This window comes from Fulvia fulva, chromosome 8, assembly GCF_020509005.1.
Source record: "Fulvia fulva chromosome 8, complete sequence".
NCBI classification, from domain to species: domain Eukaryota; kingdom Fungi; phylum Ascomycota; class Dothideomycetes; order Mycosphaerellales; family Mycosphaerellaceae; genus Fulvia; species Fulvia fulva.
In genome coordinates, this window is record NC_063019.1 from 3,193,331 (window position 1) to 3,212,749 (window position 19,419).

At 52.9% G+C, this 19,419-nt stretch overlaps 12 protein-coding genes across 12 annotated transcripts; 4 read left to right on the plus strand and 8 right to left on the minus strand.

Annotated features, from left to right (window-relative positions):
* Window positions 1-224: 224 nt before the first annotated feature.
* CLAFUR5_11436 (uncharacterized protein) lies at window positions 225-1,259 on the minus strand (the record flags this gene model as incomplete). Its single annotated transcript, XM_047910584.1, has 1 exon — window positions 225-1,259. One exon carries the CDS (start codon window positions 1,257-1,259, stop codon window positions 225-227), a length of 1,035 nt encoding a protein of 344 aa, XP_047765114.1.
* A 1,939-nt stretch (window positions 1,260-3,198) lies between these two features.
* On the plus strand, window positions 3,199-3,595 carry CLAFUR5_11437 (uncharacterized protein; the record flags this gene model as incomplete). Its single annotated transcript, XM_047910585.1, has 2 exons — window positions 3,199-3,423; window positions 3,473-3,595. 2 exons carry the CDS (start codon window positions 3,199-3,201, stop codon window positions 3,593-3,595), a joined length of 348 nt encoding a protein of 115 aa, XP_047765113.1.
* A 76-nt stretch (window positions 3,596-3,671) lies between these two features.
* Window positions 3,672-4,429, plus strand: CLAFUR5_11438 (uncharacterized protein; the record flags this gene model as incomplete). Its single annotated transcript, XM_047910586.1, has 2 exons — window positions 3,672-4,024; window positions 4,081-4,429. The coding sequence occupies 2 exons, from the start codon at window positions 3,672-3,674 to the stop codon at window positions 4,427-4,429; spliced, it is 702 nt and encodes a 233-aa protein (XP_047765115.1).
* A 45-nt stretch (window positions 4,430-4,474) lies between these two features.
* On the minus strand, window positions 4,475-5,347 carry CLAFUR5_11439 (uncharacterized protein; the record flags this gene model as incomplete). Its single annotated transcript, XM_047910587.1, has 3 exons — window positions 4,475-4,996; window positions 5,051-5,203; window positions 5,240-5,347. 3 exons carry the CDS (start codon window positions 5,345-5,347, stop codon window positions 4,475-4,477), a joined length of 783 nt encoding a protein of 260 aa, XP_047765064.1.
* A 287-nt stretch (window positions 5,348-5,634) lies between these two features.
* Window positions 5,635-6,907, minus strand: CLAFUR5_11440 (uncharacterized protein; the record flags this gene model as incomplete). Its single annotated transcript, XM_047910588.1, has 3 exons — window positions 5,635-6,427; window positions 6,497-6,756; window positions 6,848-6,907. 3 exons carry the CDS (start codon window positions 6,905-6,907, stop codon window positions 5,635-5,637), a joined length of 1,113 nt encoding a protein of 370 aa, XP_047764988.1.
* Window positions 6,908-6,983: 76 nt separating this feature from the next.
* Window positions 6,984-7,655, minus strand: CLAFUR5_11441 (uncharacterized protein; the record flags this gene model as incomplete). The annotated part of the gene is made up of 1 exon (XM_047910589.1): window positions 6,984-7,655. The coding sequence occupies one exon, from the start codon at window positions 7,653-7,655 to the stop codon at window positions 6,984-6,986; it is 672 nt and encodes a 223-aa protein (XP_047765277.1).
* A 418-nt stretch (window positions 7,656-8,073) lies between these two features.
* Window positions 8,074-9,316, plus strand: CLAFUR5_11442 (uncharacterized protein; the record flags this gene model as incomplete). Its single annotated transcript, XM_047910590.1, has 2 exons — window positions 8,074-9,162; window positions 9,281-9,316. 2 exons carry the CDS (start codon window positions 8,074-8,076, stop codon window positions 9,314-9,316), a joined length of 1,125 nt encoding a protein of 374 aa, XP_047764989.1.
* A 43-nt stretch (window positions 9,317-9,359) lies between these two features.
* Window positions 9,360-10,406, minus strand: CLAFUR5_11443 (Ketoreductase CTB6; the record flags this gene model as incomplete). Its single annotated transcript, XM_047910591.1, has 1 exon — window positions 9,360-10,406. The coding sequence occupies one exon, from the start codon at window positions 10,404-10,406 to the stop codon at window positions 9,360-9,362; it is 1,047 nt and encodes a 348-aa protein (XP_047764990.1).
* Window positions 10,407-11,936: 1,530 nt separating this feature from the next.
* On the plus strand, window positions 11,937-12,972 carry CLAFUR5_11444 (uncharacterized protein; the record flags this gene model as incomplete). The annotated part of the gene is made up of 3 exons (XM_047910592.1): window positions 11,937-12,042; window positions 12,092-12,507; window positions 12,541-12,972. The coding sequence occupies 3 exons, from the start codon at window positions 11,937-11,939 to the stop codon at window positions 12,970-12,972; spliced, it is 954 nt and encodes a 317-aa protein (XP_047765256.1).
* A 313-nt stretch (window positions 12,973-13,285) lies between these two features.
* Window positions 13,286-14,663, minus strand: CLAFUR5_11445 (Urea active transporter; the record flags this gene model as incomplete). Its single annotated transcript, XM_047910593.1, has 3 exons — window positions 13,286-13,526; window positions 13,593-14,487; window positions 14,558-14,663. The coding sequence occupies 3 exons, from the start codon at window positions 14,661-14,663 to the stop codon at window positions 13,286-13,288; spliced, it is 1,242 nt and encodes a 413-aa protein (XP_047764985.1).
* Window positions 14,664-14,736: 73 nt separating this feature from the next.
* Window positions 14,737-15,562, minus strand: CLAFUR5_11446 (putative urea active transporter 1; the record flags this gene model as incomplete). The annotated part of the gene is made up of 2 exons (XM_047910594.1): window positions 14,737-15,375; window positions 15,425-15,562. 2 exons carry the CDS (start codon window positions 15,560-15,562, stop codon window positions 14,737-14,739), a joined length of 777 nt encoding a protein of 258 aa, XP_047764986.1.
* An 807-nt stretch (window positions 15,563-16,369) lies between these two features.
* Window positions 16,370-18,478, minus strand: CLAFUR5_11447 (Alpha-glucosidase; the record flags this gene model as incomplete). Its single annotated transcript, XM_047910595.1, has 1 exon — window positions 16,370-18,478. The coding sequence occupies one exon, from the start codon at window positions 18,476-18,478 to the stop codon at window positions 16,370-16,372; it is 2,109 nt and encodes a 702-aa protein (XP_047764987.1).
* Between the last annotated feature and the right edge of the window lie 941 nt (window positions 18,479-19,419).

A 19,419-nucleotide genomic window follows, 5' to 3' on the forward strand; every position in this document is an offset into this window, starting at 1 on the left:
CGGTATTACGCTTTGTCCGCGATGTTTCTCCGGAGATCATAAGTGAAATGGTGCAGCACTTACTTTTGCTTCGAACAGACACATTTTTATCTCGTCATCACGCACATTGAACTTAAGATATCTGAAAGATCGAATCTCCCGGAGCATGATACCGTATCCCCAGATGTGGTCATAATCAAGAGCCAAAACTGCCTCGTCTGCAACATCTATTCCATTCGATGTCACTACTTCGTTTCGCCAAACCACGCAGCAGCTAATCGACAATTCATGCAGCTTTCACACTCGAGAACGTCGCAATATGCAATCCTCCACCGCACAAGGTGCTTATCGTAGAAGGTGTTATAGAACCTGGGATTCGGGTACACGCTTCCAGGACCGCAAAGCTCTTCAAGCGCAAGCAACTTTTCCTTGCGGAAAGCTGCTATCCACCAGGCAGAATCTGCCATTATGCGGGCATCAAAGGCTGTTGGATACACGCTTTTGAATGTTGTTAGGAGTGCCACGAGCTGATTGAACTCTTCTTCATCCAGGAATGGCCTGATCGATTGCCGGCGCGGCTCGTTGAATTGGAGGCGGACGTTGACTGTCCTCATGGTGCTCGGAAAGACCGCGAAGAGCTTTTGCAACATGGCTATCATCTTGCCAAGATTCTGTGGTTTCTTTGCCCAGATTGAGATTCGGACATGCTGTGCCCGCCGCAGGAACTCGCAGCTCGGAATTGTCCCCATGAGCTCACAACGAGGCGCCGTCCACATTGATTCTGGAACCTGCCCGAAACCCCAGAACGCAGCCCCGGGGCATGGCGACCATGGATGCTTATCGTACGGAAATTCTCGCTTCACCTCCCGCGACAGCAGGCTCGCCACTCGTGTGTTCTCCTCGTCCCAGCTCGATGCCCCTGCGGATCCTTTGAAATGCTTCCGATACTTTTGACCATTGAAGATCATAAACTGTGTCTTACCATACAGATACTCCGAAGCGTCCCCGTATATCTTCCGACAAGTCCTAAGGATCGCGGCACGATCGTGCATAGGTTCAGCAAGACGGCGGTTCTGGTACGTTGGGTTCGTGACGAGGTCCTCGTTTTCGATCCAGACTCGGAGGCAACCCGTATAGTGAGGCGGCGGGACCAGCTCGTCTGGAGTGCACCCCATCCTGGGAAGACTTTGAATGTAGGGCTCATCTTTGTCGAAGAGGTAGGAGTATATCTGCTCACGAAGCTCTTGTGGGAGGCGGAAGAATGGTAGTGTGGTGTTCATGATGCAGATTGAGGTAAGGTACGCTCGACAAACACTCAAAAGCAGCTGTCCAAGTGCGTCCTCGTCCTTCTAGTCTGATGATATACCTCGACAGAATGACACAGACTTGACTCACAGACAATGAGATGTCGTCGAGAATAGGCTACATGCCGTGAGACCCGTCAAACATGAAGTCTAATCACGACTATGCCGTCATCCAGCTGCGTTCTGTACATGCACATGTATGCAAGATCCTTCTTCACCTTCGTACAGACAATGCCCTTCATGACAAACAGGGTCCCTGCAAACAGGACCAGATCAATTGAGAAGCATGCTCTGCGTTTGGTCAAGTTCTTGGCAGAGCCATTGTATGGTTTGGGTCCTTTCCTCGTGAGCAGGCAACCAGGGAGAAATTCTTTGTGAAACGCTCGGAAGTGCTATGTGATTGCAGCGTTACAGCCCGAGTCGCGACTTCCCTGACGCGAAACAGACGCGACGGGCTTGGCGATGAAAAGCTGCACGGGCACTTCGAAGTCCCAGCATACCACTACAACATACATCCACCTCAGCTCAGTCACTGGCCAAGTGGCCTTCGACTGTTTCACTGCTGAGTACCTCAGTAGGACGATATCAAATCCTGTCGTTACCGCCTTGGACACCTTGGCCTCTTCCCAACGCACCGCTTTGTGCGCGTAAATACATGTCGTTCAGACTTCAGCCAAGATCAGCTCTACACTACGGCACCAGATTCGTCTTCGGTCATTAGCCATCTCACTGGCTCGAGAGCAGTCCTACCCCAGCAGGGCAATGGTCCGTAAGCGCAAGCGAGACGCTTCTTCTACACCGCATCTACAGCAGCGGCACTGTCGGTGCCACTGGACATCGGCCAGGATGCACATAGATCTTGACGAAGTAGTACCTTTGGCGTGGCACATCTGCAGTCTGGTGGCCAGGAATGCTGGTCGGGACTCACTGCTTGAAAGAAATCACTAGCCCATGGGAAGGCAATATGACCGTTTTGCAGGGAGCAGGCATTGGTTCTAGACGTCTTGGTGAATACTTTCACATGCTCATCACAGGCTTGGGTCGAGCTTTGCAGTTCAACACCGCGCAGACCAGTACGTATCCCGGGACAAGTATAGCTCCCGCCAGGACACTGGCACATTGGGCTTGCTATTTCGGTAGGGCTGCAACGATCGGCCATTTCGGCTACATAGGACTCTCTTCTATGCCAATGCGAATGCACATCGACCGACAACCTCGATCATTCGGTTCGGCACAGACCTCGGATTGGCATATCCACCTCGGAGACAGATCTCGCGAAGGTCTAGTGTCGATTCGATTGAGGTGAGAAGGTTCGGCATTTGCTGGTCACAAGCCGCTCTTGGGCGTCGACCCAACTACAGCTCGAGCACAAGATCTTCCTCACAGCCAGTAAATGCCCTGGCCTGCAGTCACGTGGAGATTTGGTTGTATTATTCTACTGCCGAAGAGGATTCCTCTGCTGACTCGAGAAGGTTATGTTGCGGTCAAATGTGAGGCGCACATGCTGTTGAAGAAAAGTACAACCGTTATACACAAACATTGAGAAAGATCAACATCCTGTGCCTGGCGGGGTCCTAGGTTTAGGGGAACTGTCGCGATACGAGGCTAAGGTGCTTCCCGAGACCCGGATGCTGGCGACGTGCCGCGTCCGAACGTACACTATGCGTCCACTACGACACCTTCTGGTGCCTCATCGTCGGAAAGCTCCAAGCGAAGATCAGAATGGTCTTCCACTGGCCGATGCCATTCTCCAGTAGCCCGTCAATGCCTGAAGCGATCCCGTTCGAGGACATGACCCCGGTCTTCACGAACTGCCAATTGATATGATCTGCTCTCTGCAGGAAGTATTGCTCGAAAGACGACTCTGTGGGGACGATTCGACGAAGTACCTCATGGGGCAAGGTGTCACAAGACAATGTATCTGTGTACCATCTCCTCCGCTTGCGATGGCGCGGACCCCGGGCCCATTTGTACCCACTGCACAATGGCTTTAACGCCGGCTGGACGTGGACCTCAGGTCATGACCGTATACCTACTCTTTTTGAGCCTGTCGACAATTGCTACAGCATTCCGGGTCTATTGTAGAGCGGTCGTCATCAAGCTCTTTGGATGGGACGACTGGCTTGCAGTACTGGCATGGGTATGTATGGCCTCATGGTAGAACGATGTGGCATGCTGATCACGAACAGGCATTCTTCACATGCTTCGCTGCATGCGCTGTCAAGGGCGTCTACCATGGCACTGGACAACATTCGTTGGACATACAGCCACCCTCAGAGATGGTACTCGGGCTCAAGGTAGGAGAGGGATGAAGCTCAAAGAAAGTGCACACTGGCTGATCAGCAGCAGTGGTGGTGGCTATGTGAACCGCTCTACGTCCTGTCAAACATGGCCATCAAAGCGAGCATAGCATTGATGCTGCTGAGGCTGTTGGTTGATGTCACACAACGCACGATCCTCTTGGTGGTGCTCGCTGTGACCGAGCTGTATAGTGCAGCTTTCTTCTTGCTGTTCATCTTCCAGTGTTCGCCAGTGTCCTTCTTTTGGACACGGTTCGCAGGAGCTGAGGGTTTCTGCCTCAACACTTCAGCTGTCACTGGAGCGGTCTACGCCTACTCCGCTATCATGTGCGTAGCGGACTGGACGTTCTCGATCCTGCCATTCATCATTGTCTGGAACCTGGAACAGCTGCCCAAGCGAGAGAAAGCGATGGTCGGCGTGATCTTGGCTATGAGTGCTATGTAAGCGTATCTCGCTCATCGTCTTCGAGACTGACCCCTGCTAACAAGAATCTCAGTGCATCGATAGCCACGATCGCTCGCATCCCCTACATCCACACGCTAGCCAACCAGGATGACTTCCTCTACGTCACAACTGATGTCGCCATATGGTCCTGCACCGAGACCGGTCTCGCCATTACAGCGTGTTGCTGTGCCACACTGCGTCCTCTGTTCCGACATCTGCTCGATCAGGCGAGGACGAAATTCTCTTCCTCGCGTACGTCTGGTCGTGGTCTCAATCGAAGGACACGATCGTGGCAGCCCTTGCCTGCGCACAGAAGAGGGAGTGCCTCGGTCAGCACAGAAGCTATCCACCTATCACCTGATCTCAAGGGTGGGAAATCGGGCCAACAGTATAACAAATGAGACTATTTTGAAGAATAATATTAAGCGTCAGAGGCTCGCTTTGTACTATGTATTGTTACGACTCCCTCCATTCCTACACGTCCGCATCTCTCTTTCCTTCTCTCCAAGCGATTGACCAAACATCGCTAATGTAAACGTCGTACAGACCAAGAAGAATATAAACAACGCAGTATTGCCCGGCCACGGTCCTGTCCCGAATTGAACCTCCTGCACCATAGCGAAACCAAGGTATGCCGCAAGCGCGCCAAGGAACAAGGTTATAGAGATGCTCAGGAGCTCAAAGGGCGCCTGAAGCACCATATTCGCTGACAGCGAGCTTTCGCGGATGATGACTTCTCCACCGTGGCCTCCATTCTCTACCGTGCGCCTTTGACCGTTCCAGAGCCAGAGACGCAGGCTCTCGGCATCTGTTGGCAGCGCGAGTGCTCGCTGCTGTATTAAGGCAAAGTAGACTGCCATCAGCGACAGCATGAGACTGACTGTAAACAGGCCGCGAACGGTCAGGTTCACTTCGCTTAGACTGTCAAGTGATAACATGGTAGCACAGACTGATGCTAGTAGAGACCCCTGAAAACGTCAGAAGCTATCTGAGTATACCTTGTGTTGCATACAATCACTCACCACCACCGTCGTCGTCGCTCCACTAGCAAGATGCAGTCTCCGGAACGCAAACACGCTCTCGTCATTTCCCTCATTGATCAATCGTTCCATCGCCTCTAGCTCCCCAACATCGAAGAACAGCCATAGCCGCCCGCGATAGGTCGGTCCGTACCGCTGTAATGCCTACTCGCTGGGCTCCGCGCGGAGTACCGCTAGCCCTTCGCTGAGATATCTGAAGACTAGTGGTACTCGACCCAGTACGCGTGCTGGGCTGCCGAGCATACTGAAGATCTCTTGTCCGAACTCAATGTCTGCCATCGTTTGTGAGATGATTGTAGTTGATCAGGCTGGCGTGGCTGGCGTGGGAATGCGGGTGTTCGGCGATACAGGTCCTACCCATGCTGTAGATCATCGCTTATGATTGTGGTACAGATTTGGCGAAGCCGATGTGGGATTGTGCTATGTAATGTGTTACGCGTGCATCACGGCAATGGCGCAAATACGATATTGGGAGGTCAGACGGTTTGATTGATACTTACTTACCTTCTACAGTAGGGACCAGCTCTGTCTTGAAGGACTGAACTCATGGTCGATGTATTGGTACATCACGAAGCTCTCTTCCGCTTACAAGGCACCATTTTCTGTTGGACCGTGATGGTCGTGATCGTGCTTGATGTCGTGGTAGTCGTTGTAGTGGAGACGACCTCGCCATGCGACTCAGCTCCGTGCTTGACGACATGCTCAGCCTGGACACTAGGCTTAGGTACCGTGTCAGCAGATCCATTGACGCTCGACTTGGCTGACGCCGCCATTGGAGTGACCTTCGGCTTGACCGCCTCAGTTTTGACCGCAGCATGATCATCGACAAGATCGGTGAGGTCGACTACGTCCTTCTTCCCAGGGAATATTGGCTCGGTCTTGATCCTGACGTGGTCGTCATCAGTGAGATCGAGGATCATGCGTTTCCTCTTGGGCTTGGGCTCGCCTCGGTCCTTTAGTGCATTCTCACGCTCCATGAGAGCCTCAAGACGGACAGCGTAGTCTCGCTCACGCTCGATCTGAGCATCCTCGCGCTCTCGAAGATTCTTTGCGTCTTCGGCAAGATTGTCAGACCACTCTCTGGCGATGGCAAGGGGGTCTCGCTCGGAGTCCATTTCATCTGGAGTATCGGGGTCGACTGCAGTGTTCGCGGAAGCTGCTGGCGGAAATTGAGTTGCAGTGGACGCCGCTGGGACACCTTCGTTTTTGACCGGCTGCGCGGGCCCAACGGTGCTGAGTTTCGAATTAGCGAAAAGGTCAACGAGTGCATCCAACGCCTCGTTGAACTCTTTCTCAGCCAAGGCTTGTGTCCGAAGCTTATATGCATGCTTCATGGGCAGGGTGATTACCTTGCGAGTCCTGCTCCTTCTGTTAGCTGGACATCTCCCTTGACATCTCTTCGGGGCACTGACCTTGGAGCTTTGATACCATACTGGCGACTGGGAATGCTTCCGTACTTTGCCGCGTCGAATACGCTCGAGTAGCACTGGCTTGACGGGACGGAGTGGATTGGGTGGAGGACCGATGATCTTTGCTTTGATCTTCGGCGACTCTGTCCAGAACCACCAGTCGTACGAGTCCTGGTCTGGGTGAGGTGGAAGAAGCATGATGTAATAGTCAGAGGTTCCTGTAGTCGTCTGTGGTTTGATCGGGTATGCTGAGATAGCTTTTCGATAGTTGACCTGCAACTTTGCTATGTCAGTGAACCGATACCTCCTGCCATGGAATGCAGGGAGACATCTGCATATATGTGATTATGAATGCTTTGTCCATATGTACAATGGCCTTGTTTCGGTCTGTGGCTGGAGACAATAGCCATTCGGCGTAACAAAGAGCCATGCTTCTAACAGGCCACGGCGCTCTCACAGTGTGGCGCTAACAAAGACTCGCGCGCCCAGGTAGTCGGCCACGCAGATTACTTCGACGACGATGAACCCAAGCGCTGCTCGAAAGTCTCAGCACCACTCGTCGGATCACCACTGTCATCCGTGGGCAAGCTCTGCGACGCAAATGCCAGAAACACAGCCTCCCAATGTCCGTCGTTGAACTTGATGAAAAAGCTGCCATCGCTGTAAAGCGCGTTGGAGTACCCCTTCTGGTATCCTTGGTTCATATGGAAATCGTGAATACCCGACTGGCCATCAGAGTCGTGGTAGCTCTGACCATAAAGGTACATGGTGGCCTTCTCCTTGATAGCCTGGTCTAAGATTGGCTCGAGTTTTTCCAGAATGTCATTGTTTGGGCCCTTTTCGTAGGAGTCCAGAACTTGGCCTTTGTCGATGTGCAGAAGTGCTGGTTGCGTGCGCTGGAAGTCGAGAGCCAGGTCGGAGTTATTCGCAGAGCCCAATGTGCGAGGTCCCAGGTCGAGGTTCGCCAGAGATTTGGTAATGGGGTGGGAGGATTGTTGATTGACCCAGTAGACCAGGCGAGTATCCTTATCCGTGGACTTGACGTTGATCTCTGCTTCGCCACCGTTGCTACCATCGGTGAAGTTCAAGGTGATGTGTGGTGACTTTGAATCTTGCTTGGGTGTTTGGGCAGAGTAGGACACGGGGTTTGCGACCCATACGCCGTACGACTTCGACATCTTGGTTTAGTTTAGGCTGGAAGTGAGTGAACAGGAGGGTCAAGTGGTGTGGCTTCGAACACTTGGTATGATTACTCTGCAGAGAAATGCTGCTCAGGTCGATACCAATGCTCTCCATTGTGCAGATCGAACACCCAATGCAGTGACAAGCACAACGTCATCGGTGGACTTTGGAGGTTCATCTTGGTTTCTGCGGTGCTTTGCTGGACGCGTAGCCAAGGTATATCGTACACTGTAGCTTCGGCTGGTCCACGAGGGCCGAGCAATGCATGTGATTGGATCTCTTGGCGATATCTGCCCAGTGTTGGCAGAGCCTCGGAGAAAGTGGTCCCGAAGTGCCGAACTCTGGTTACACGAGCTCCATTGGCTCTTTCTGCGCGGAGCAAGTCAACAATGACAATGTAGCTGCACACCAGTAATGCTCTTGCGTAGCTCTGTGACGAAGGTCATCACCACAGCCGGTCGTCCAGTATGGCGCCTCTCGCCGCCGCCACAGCTTCGTCCACTGTCCACGACGCTCCATAAACCCGCCGCAAAGCCCTCCTTCTCGACACCAGCATACGGTCTTGCTTCCAGCACAGGCACACATTGGGCTGCCGAAACGACTGCAGCCGAGCGACAGGTCACACTCGACGACTTCAAGAGACTGGCAGAGGACAAAACGGCTACTGTGAACGATGCCAAGCTGTGCCTGAAGCAGAGTCGGGCGGAAATCGAAAGATTGCCTATCTCACAACGGAAAGAGGCATGTGCTGAAAAGCAGGTGGGAGGGCGCGTGATGCTCTGGTTGATATCGCAAGATCTCGAGGGAAATCCATATCTGGACAGGGACCTCACCGATGCGCTTTGCTGGTTTGCCTTGCCCGAGGACTTGGAGCGCTACCTCTTCTGTTGGATCGCAAGAGAGCTGGGACAACCAACGAGAGCTTTTGACAAGGAAAAGCCATGCCTGTCGCCGCATTGGCTTGCTCAGCGCTTGATTGGAAGTTTGATATCTGCACACGCTTCGTGGTCCCCTAGCGACGGCGATCCGGCGCTACAGTGCTTCCAGAAGGCAGTGATGGACTTTGGGGATCATCGGCTTGGTCAAGGCCATAGAGGCTTGTTCATGTCTGCGTACGTCGCTCTGGCACGATTCTTGAGACATGACTATTCTCCACCAAGTAGCGAGCAGCTTTACGACTTCGCAGTGGAGCAGTTATGGCGCCGAGAAAAGGACGGGTACGAAGAGCGAGCCAGATGGCCGCTATATGATCCTGCCAGACCTACGGCCGACCTGCTCCTGTCCTGGCTTCAGGACCCAGAGAGCCCATTGCATGCTATTTTCTCTGCAAAGGCTGCTAAAGCGAACGCCTTGGCGCAGGACATTCTGCGTGGTTCCGTGATATTCCGTCTGCAGGGCTACGATGAGAAAGCGCAATGGCTCGAACAAATTGTAGAGTCTCAATGCAAGGCTGTTTGGTTCCACAGGGCAAAGATCTACCGGTCGCACGAGGATGATCCGAAGGTATGTTTGTAGGGTATACCTAACGCTTCGTGAGCCACAGCAAAGGCATGTCTTACGATGACGTGCTGGACACCTGCTCCTTAATGACTCTTGTAGGTATACACTAACACGGGAACAGATGGGTAGCTTACGCCACGCTGGCGACTCCATCTAGCACATACGAAGACAACCATGCTTCCAACTCAAGATCGTGTCGCCTACTTCCTCTCCTGTTGCAGATACTGCGCAACCACTTCCCGCGCCCATACCTCTGGCCCGGCGAAATCCCAACCCAGCTTCTCCGCTGTGCTCCTACTATCGAAGTTCAGCTTCATGCTCTCCTGCTCCACCAACGGCTTCAGGACACCCCCTTCAACCTCCTTGGGGAACAATTCCCGCATGTGCCTCCCTACTTCACTCCACTCCCATCCTTTGCCATCATTACCGACCAGCACCAATACGTCCCCATCCTTCACCTTCCCAGACCCCAACGCCACCACATGCGCCCGCGCCACATCCTCAACCCAGATCGCGCAACTCACATGCGGTGCCGCCGGCGGCGCGCCCAGCTTCACTCCTTTCGCAACATCAACCGTCGCACGACTCGTTGTCCTCATCAAGTCGTCCAGATTCTCGCACAACTCATGAGAACCCTGTACATAACCCGGACAGACATGCACGATGCCAAAACCCCGCCTCGCCTCTTTCATGTACTCGTTCGCAGCAGAGATGGCGAGGATCTTGGACATGTTGTAAGCCTGGTACGCATCTGTCACTGCTTCTGCCTGTTCCATAGTTGGGCAGGATCGGATCTCTGTTGCGCCTGCTGTAGGGTTGGAGAGACTGGCGAGGACAGCGCCGGAGGAAGTGATGACCACACGTTTCACGGTCCCGGAGTGTGATGCGGCTTTCAGGATGTTGAGAGTTCCCTCCACTGCTGGGTCGTAGTATACTTCTTTCCAGGATTTGCCGGAGGCGGTTGCTTGTTGCGTATTCTGCTTCATTGGGATGGGACTTGCCACGTGAATGATGTAGGTACAGTCTTGTGCGGCGGAGTCGTAGGCTTGTGGGGCAGTCATGTCTGGAATCGTTATGAAGGTGACATTTGCTAGGTAAGGTTGCATGGACGGTGCTTTCCGGATTTGCTTTTCTTGTTCGGGTCGACGGATTGCGACTTTGACGTTGTAGCCTGCTTGCAAAGATTGGAGGAGAGTGCGGAACCCGATGTGGCCTGTTGCGCCTGTGATGAGGATGGTTTGTGGCATGGCTCTTGTGCTTGTCGGTGGTGGAAAGTCAACCCTCAGGGAAATCGCTGACGTTCGTGGTGCAGTCGTATCGGCGGAAATGTTCGAAATGTATTCAAAGGCTGTGAGGAGCAGGTGAGGTGTTGTTGACTTTTATGTTTTGCGCTCATGCAGGTACTGAAAGCTTGGGAAGCAGCCACTTAGGGCAGGTACCCTCCGCGGTGACCGTTTCGGGAGCGAAATCGGAAAGAGCGGCAGTGATCAACAGTGACTGCGACAATTTTAACGGAATTGGGTATCGTACACAACGCACACTCACACACACAGATCTACTCATGGCGACGATTCTTCTGGCGGGGCCCGCCGAAGTCGCCTCAGTACCCTCCCGATGTCTCTGATATATTTGAGATGCATCGCGGATTCTCGTACTCCTCCTGCCCACCCATAGGCCAGATCGGCACAAAGCAGACCTGGTTGTAATCGCAGCCGCGACACCTCACATTCGCGTCCTGTGTATGCGACATAGTGGAGAGGAGGCGTCGTCAGCGCCTGGTTCTGCATACCGATAAGGCACCGGGGATAAAATGTGGTCGCTCGGCCGAGGTATGCTCTGTGTAGCGTGCAGTCAAGACGACGATCGACGCGGCGGTCATGCTTAAGGTGTTGATGCAGAGGTGAAGTGCGGTCGTCATGCAAAGACACCAGGGTTGACTTCAGAGTTTCGGTTCCAGCACGGGCCAGACGGCGACGACAAGGTGAGACATCCATATTGTTTTCTTGTCTCCTGATGTTTCCTGCAACGTACCTCATCCACAACATCATCCTCGGTGGCTTGCTGGTCATTGCCCAACGTCTCTCATGGCCCTTTGACGACCGGCATCGAATCTTGAAGCATCAACACTCTGGGCCTCGTCCACGCCCGGACCCATGATATCACCATCCGCGACACGACATCGAAGCGAAGCTGCATTTCTCGTAGCACCACACCGGCAAGAAGCATGACGACGACATCGGCGCGGGCTGCTACATGTATGTGCAGAGGCATAGAGCAAGAGGTGGGTCGAGTGGTATACCGCGGCATACATTGCAGTAGGAAGAGTGGAAGAGGTGCTCTTTGCACAGACTGCCGGTCTTCCTCGCTTGGCAGTATAATCGCTTCCACGAGATGGCAGGATCTTCTCCGGTGTTTCCACTTTTCACGCCATCCTCATCACAACCTCGTGCATCTCGCTTCTCCCTTCCGGACGATCAGGCACATGGCCTTCATGTGCCGTGTAAAGTAGGCCGCCTCGGGCGTGGATCCTGCTGCAGGTAAGATGCAAACAATTGTACGTCAGGACGACCTCTTCTCGGATCACAGTCCACCAGTTGGTCACACCACGACCCGACACCGCGTGTGGATAGCGGGCCTCACGCCATATCCGTATGTCCCTTCTGTCCTTCTGCACAGAATTTGCTCTGTCAGCATGCCTCCTTTAAGTATTGAACCTCTCTTTCAGCCTCTCAGTATGGAACAGCCTTACAAGAGCATTGCCAAGACCTTCAGCTACCATGACTTCGCTACCACGTGGAATGGAACATGTCGATCGCCGCGAGCTCTATACTTCCTTGCCTGCCAGGGTGACGTACCTTCATGAGTTTCGGGTGTTTGGACCAGGTGAGGACTTCAATTATCTTGATCCAAGCATTCTACCGACATACCCTAGACGATGTCGAGGCACTCATCGATAGCCAAGTATATATCAAGACGATCATTCCAGCCATCGTCAACATGGTCTACAAAAAGCTTCTCAAACACGACATTACCGCACGAGTATTTTCGAATCGAGACAGTCGCAGCGAGGAGAACCCCGACACATTTGTATCCGAAGAAAGCAGTGCGATCCAGAATCGAAAGATGTTCCTCCGATGGTATCTCACCAAGTTGAATTCGGACCCTAGTAAGATGGAGTACTGGGAGTACCTCGACAAGGTCGGTTTGATGCACGTTGGTAAAGGGCGACGCAACCCTCTTCACGTCGATTATGTTTTCCTCGGAGCTTGCCTCGGCTATATTCAGGACGCGATGATGGAGTCAATTCTTTCACATCCGAAGTTGCACCGTACGCGGAAGATCGCGATTGTCAAGGCTATCAATAAAGTTATATAGATCCAGAACGATCTGCTGGCGCGATGGCACGTACGAGACGGAGACGAATACCTCGATGAAGCGGATGAGGAAAACATCACAGCACAGGCACAAGAGCCGGAAGGCTATCTGCATGGCAAGAAAATCTTGGGCGATGGCCACTCAGACAGCGGTGCAGATGACTCGTCGATTCACACCAACGGCACGAGCAACACGAGCGGAAGTGGAAAGACAAGTCTTGGCCGAAACATCGAAGATATCGAAGGATCCCAGATGCGCTGTCCGTTCGGTGGTCTGGCGATCGGAGACCAGCGGGCAGAGATGACAAGGCCGTCACTCAAAGGCATGATGGACGAGGTGAGGCAGCATCCATCGTCTCCAAGCGGGATTCCCAAGCTCCGTCTCGTGGACAGGAAGACAGTCTGTAAGGAGAACTTGAAGCCGGACCCCTTTCGCTGACGATGGACAAGCGCCGTAAACCTGGACTCCCTCCACGCAGTGTCAGCACGCCCGCCCCAGGCCTACAGCGGCGACATGGAACACCCTTTGGCAGCATCAAACTCAAGAACCAAGCTCTCGCATATGATCGGAAATACCTCGAACACCTGGGCCTGCCGCCTAGTAACCAAGCGACTATCAACAGCGTCTCAGCAATACCTCATCTCCCAGCACTCCCATAGCGATAATAACAACGGCAGACAGCACGGTCAACACCATACTCTACATTTATACCCTCGTCTAACTCTCAGCAGTCTATGCTCTATACAGTAATCTATTTCCGCCCTGCAAGATCCCGCGACAAACCCTTCAACGCCTGTACGATTGCATGTCTGCCATCGTAGACTGGGTACACAACGACTGTGAAGAAGGCCAACCACTGCCATATCAAGGCCATCGTTACCCAACCGCCGAAGAAGCTCTTGGTGAAGACCCAGTCGCGGTAGAATGGCATTGGCCAGAGAACAATGGTGACCAGAATATTGACGAGGAGGAAGGTGACAGCGATCTTGAGCCTAGAAGTCGGGGATTTAGTGGATGTTCAGTGGAGAGGGGATAGAGCCATGTCGTCGAATACTTACCAATGTTTGATGTGTTTGATCGTTTCCTCGCCAAAGGGGTGAACGACATCGTCGAGGTCCGCTTGTGCCTTGTTCTTGGCTGGTGGCTGCTGACTGCTCACGCTCTCTGGACCTTTACCCTCGACAAAGGCAGGCTTCTCCTCGTTCTGGAAGTCGTCGGATAAGCTGACAGCAATCGTGCTTGGCCGCGATGAGACCGTGGGCGTTTTGTCCTCGATCAGCTCCATCCTCAGGAACTCCCGCCAGTCGAAGCGTGATGGCTTTGCCAGAGATATGACTACGGAATACACCAGAGGCGAGAAGAAAGAGGTCGTAGCGCCATACAGACCAGGCAGCTGCAGCTGAGTCGTATCAATATCAATCGCACCACCATACCGCCAACTCAGCGACAACCACACCCCAAGTCCCGAACAAAGCCCCAGCAACGGCGCCAAAATCGCAGCAAGCCTCGTCTGCCTCTCCCAAACAATCGTAAGCATCATCGGGAAAATCCCCGGACACGCCACAATCGGCCTGACATACGTCGCCCAATTATTCGCCGCCCCGGCATACTGCAACATCACCGCGAATCCCGCCATGAAGCAGCCATGAAAGACCACGCCGAGATGACTGATTTGCAGTGTTTTGCGGTCGCTGGCGAGAGGGTTGAAGTAGGTGCGGTAGAAGTCGAGGGAGATGATGCTGCTGACGGCGATCATGGAGGAGGAGACGGTGCTGGTTATGGCCATGAAGATGAGAACGAGGAGGGCTGCGGTGGCGGGTTTGCCGAGGAGGGAGGCGAGGACAAAGGGCATTACGAGGCCTTGGTTTATTTGTGTTGGGGTTAGGGTGGAGGGGTAGGTGAGCCAGATGGGGGTTTTTTCGATGGCGCGGGCGGAGAGGCCTATGATTGTTCCTGTTGAGGGGACGGGAGTTAGTTATGTGGGTATGGCTCAGCTAATGGCTTGTGGTCTTGAGGGGCGTACCAGTGCACCATGGAATGGCGATGATTGCTATGGATGCGAGGTCGTAGCCTGGGACTGTAGCGTGTACTTCGGCCGCGAAGGACATCTGCCAGAAGGCCGTGTCCATGATTACCAGGGCAAGATTGCCAAGCTTTAGCACCAGACCAAAAAGTATGGCTGTTCCATTGTCACTAATGATCTTATGTAGACGACTTCACTGGGAGCATACCACTCTTTGACTTGAAAGAGAGCAATGAGCCCATGTAGTTGCCCTCGATGTAGTCATCTGCCGCCATAACCTTTTCGTACAGACCAGATGGTCCGCCAATATGCTCGCTGCTCAGCACAGCGATAGCGAAGTAAATCAGCAGTATCAGCGCGATACTGGTATGAAGAAAGTCCGTCAAGAACGTGGCCTTCAATCCTCCCACAGCCGTGTAGATTACGACTCCAGCCGGTATAAGCACAGCCGCTGCAATCACATGCATCCCCGTCATGCCAGTAACCAATTGAGAGCCAGCCAGAATCATGTTCCCACATCCGAAAATGTTATTAACGAGATTCATAACGATGAAGAGTCCATGGGCATAACTTCCATATCGTTTCCGCATGAACTCTAGTGATGTGTGCGCATACGGCACACGAAGCTTTGCAACGATCCCGAGGACCGCCATCAGAGCGATCTGGAAGGACAATCCGCTGGCCCACCAGATGGGTAAGGCGACGCCCCATTTGTAGGTATATGCCGCTGAGAAGACACTTTCGTTGATCCACATCCAGCTTGAGAAGACGGCCGAGCAGGTTAGACCAGTACCGACGGATCTATTGGCGACCATGAACTGTGGTACGATTAGCCCGTGCTGTGTTTTGCGCGGTCTATCGACGTACCATTTCTGATTGATCGGAGTCTTCTGACAGGTATCGCTTCTGGATTCTGACAGCTGCGAGGATGATCAAGCAGAATAGAATTGAGAGGCCAATGATGACTCCATGGCCAGTCGCCTGGGAAAGAAGCTCGACTGCCATGTTGATCACTGGGACCGGGAGAAAGTGCCATAGACGAAGAAGCGAAGGTCAGCACAGCACCCTCTTCATAGATGTCATCCAGCAGCTCTCAGAACGGCCATGAGGTGCGGACTGTCGTGAATTGAGCCATCGCTATGGATGGAGGAGAGTTTCGTAGATCCACTCTCAACGTGCGCCCCGAACGTGACAGATGCAAGGGCGGCATTACAGCAAGACCGGCCTTTGCGTCAAAGTATGGCTAATGACATCGTTCATCGCATTGTGAGAAGTCGCTAATGAGGTGCTGATTGCTTGGGCGAGACTTGCAGAGCTTGTTGAGCATTCTTGGTCATGCCTGTCTAGCGCATCGCGTGATGCAGGACCGAAGCACGCGAGAGCTGTTCTGGCGAAGTTTCCATTTGAAGAAAGGCGTTCCTTCTATCGTCTCTGAGATTGAACATGTATTTCACGAGCTGGAATGTGTTTTGAGGTTTCACGCTGGGTACATAGCTCTGGCCCACGTGGCGATCGGTACTCGAACGGGGCCATGGCTGCGGATGTTGGACCGGCATTGTGGGATCCATCTGTACGGTAAAGCTTTGTCCTGGGTATGTCTCTGGGACTTCAGATCGAACACGGAATGCTATTCATCATATAAGTTGTGTTGGGAGTCGGAAGGAGGTTCTTACAATGGTGCGGTTTGCTGAAATCTGAATGTCATTCAATCTGGCATACTGGTACACATACTCAAAGCATGCGCATAAGAGACTTAAGATCATAACCTACACCAAGGCCCGAAGAAAGTCATTAGCAAAACACATCAAGCCATCAAAAAGAAGCAGCGCTAATCCACTGCGTACCATCAAGCTTACTCTCGCGCCTTGGCTGGTGTCCGGCAGGGTGCCCAGTCATCGGCATAGAACTCACAACACCCTTCGCCCTTGTCGGCATCAAGTCCTGTAGCTGGCCGATATTGCTTGGCTGGCCTGGCATGTCTGCTTCGAGACCATCACGTACCATGTATACACGGCCTTCCCACGGCTCGAGGTGATCGCCAGGTTTCTGAACGTTGCTGCTCATGAGGCGGTAAGTGTGACCCAGAAGATGGCGCTGGAGAGTATTGAGTGGCATGTCGTCGTCGCTGAAGTTCAAAATGATGAGGGCCATCTGTCCATCCGTGGACATCTTGGTATATGTCATCATGCGTTCGTTGGCGATGTCGTAGAGTGCGAACGTGCCGAACATGAAGAGCTCTTTGTAATCTTTGCGCATAGCGATGTGTTTCTTCCAAAAATGGAAGATGCTATCTGGGTCCTGTTGTTGTGCCTCAACGTTGATATAGGAGTAGTTGTCGTTGACCCTCATCCAGCAAGGATTCGCGCCCGTGAAGCCTCCATTTGGTGAGTTTGACCATTGCATGGGAGTGCGTCCATTGTCGCGGCCGACTTTGAATACGCCTTCACGGGCTTTGTCACTGGCTCGAGGATCATGTTTGTGGTTCATCTCGATGTAAGTCTCGATGTAATCAATCGTGTCGGGGTCTTTAAACTCGTTGTTGCCCCAGCCGTGAGGCATATTCAGCATGCCGATCTCCTGGCCTTGGTAGATGAACTGAGTGCCAGACAGTGTTGTCTGGAGCATTGCGAGGATCTTACCAGCTTGACGCCAGTACTTGCTATTAGGGGTCGCGTATCGAGGAATGCTGCGGCCTTGGTCGTGGTTCTCCATGAAGACGGTGCCCCAGGCGTTGGTGTCTGTGATCAGACTCTGTACCTTCTTGACAGTCTGCTTGAACAATGGAAGGGTATAGCTCTTATCTTTGTCCATATAATTGCTGACTTCGTGCTTGGCGATTTCATCGGGGTTGTCGTTATTACCAAGCTTGACCATGTCGAAGTCGAACACCATGCTGAGTTCTTTCTCCTCGGGACTGACATAGCGGAGCAGTTCCTCGTATGGTGTTAGAGGTAGCTCGCCAACCAGCATCAGGTCTTTCTCCGGAAAGTCTGCCACCATTCTGGCACGAAGCTCTTTGAGCCAGACATGCATCTTCGGACCATTGATGTAGTACTTGCTACCAGGCTGCCATCGTCCAGCGACAGTACGTTGCGCATCTGGGTAGTTTGGATCTTTGCAGAAACGATTGGCCGTGTCAATACGGAAGCCATCAACGCCACGGTCCAGCCAAAACTTGACCGCTGACAGATAGATCGCATCTCGCATCGCTTCACACTCCCAATTCAGATCTGGCTGTGACTTCAAGAACAAGTGGATGAAGTACTGTTCGCGCTCGGGAACCCACTCCCAGGCACTACCGCCGAAAGCTGCCCGCCAATTGGATGGCTCTTCGATCATCTCGCCGTCGATCATGTTGCCAGGACGCTTGTCAGCCCACATATACCAGTCACTTTTGGGGTTATCGCGAGACTTGCGGCTCTCCAGAAACCAGGGATGCTCATCACTAGTATGAGTGATGACCAGGTCCAGGAGTATCTTGATGTCCCGGTTGTGCGCCTCATCGATCAGCTGCTGCATATCTTCGAGAGTTCCAAAGTCTCTGTGCATCGTTTCGTAGTTGCTAATGTCGTATCCCCAGTCCTTCTGAGGAGAATCGAAGGTTGGCGAGATCCAAATAACGTCGATACCAAGATCTTTCAGGTAGTCAAGCTTGGAGATGATGCCTTGAAGGTCGCCAATGCCATTGGCACCGCTGTCTTTGAAAGAGCGAGGCCAGATTTGGTAGGCCACCACACCCTTCCACCAAGGCCGACCTTTGACATCTTGGAGCACCGGATAATCCGAGGGTATGACATGCTTGCCGTTGGGCGGACTGACATTGGGCACAGGTTGCAGGGTCGGGAAGGCGCTCGTCTCTCCTTGTGCACTCGCTGTGGTGCTGTGGCCGCCTATTCCGTTAGTCTCTGCTTTGTTGGCCATGGTAAAGTATGAATGTTCGTGACATGCGAGAGGCTATGGCTGCTGCTGCCACAGGAGAGTCGATGAGTAGGATGACCTAGCCAGCTGGGTTGCATATATACGCGGTTCTTCGAGAAGTTCTTCGCGAGTATAACCAGTGAATATTGACCGCATACGGTTGTCGCAGCTGCGCCATCGGTACATTCAGTATGGTATGACCTAATTCTGCCATTAGCAATGCATTGCAATTTGTTAGCTTGCTATTGAAGTTTGCTCTCGGTATCAGATGCGAAGACCTCTGCCGATCTCGCAAGCCAGCTCTTGTGTCACAGTATCGAGACATCACTTGACAGTGTGAGCCTCTTGAAGCGGCCTGACGATTTTGCGTCTCGGCGACCAGATTAATGGAGCCATAGAGCACGCGAGATCGTGTATGGATGCGTAGTAAATGAGCTCCTTCCATTTCGTGGCCCCATTGGCAAGATTGGTATCGCTGGGCTTGCTCGAATGCCGCCGCAAAGGCCTGGTGACATTGAGGGCCATCGGCGTAGAAATGCAGATACGCCTTGTGTCTGGCTATCGGTAGCTGCCACTACTCGTGTTGCTACCCCTTTGCAAACAAGACGATGTCCAGGAGGTTGTTGAGCTGAGTGTGAGCCTTTCTGTCGGTACAAGAACAGGCCCAAGCATCGCCGCGGGTGTGAGAAGGTCACGGGCTGCAGGCCAGATCTTCTGGTACGAAGAGACATTGCACAGTCTGCTATCCACAAGAATTTCGAAAATACTTGCGTGATAAGAAAGAAAGGAAAGGCAGAAGAGGCAGAAGAGGACAGGGAGATGGAGTTGAGGGCCTTGGCTGAGTCACGTGCCTCGTTTAATCTTCGTGAAGTTCGGATCATCGACCGCGTGCTTCTGCTCTCATCGACATCGATATCTGTAGCAGAGCCCTGAGTGTAGGTACT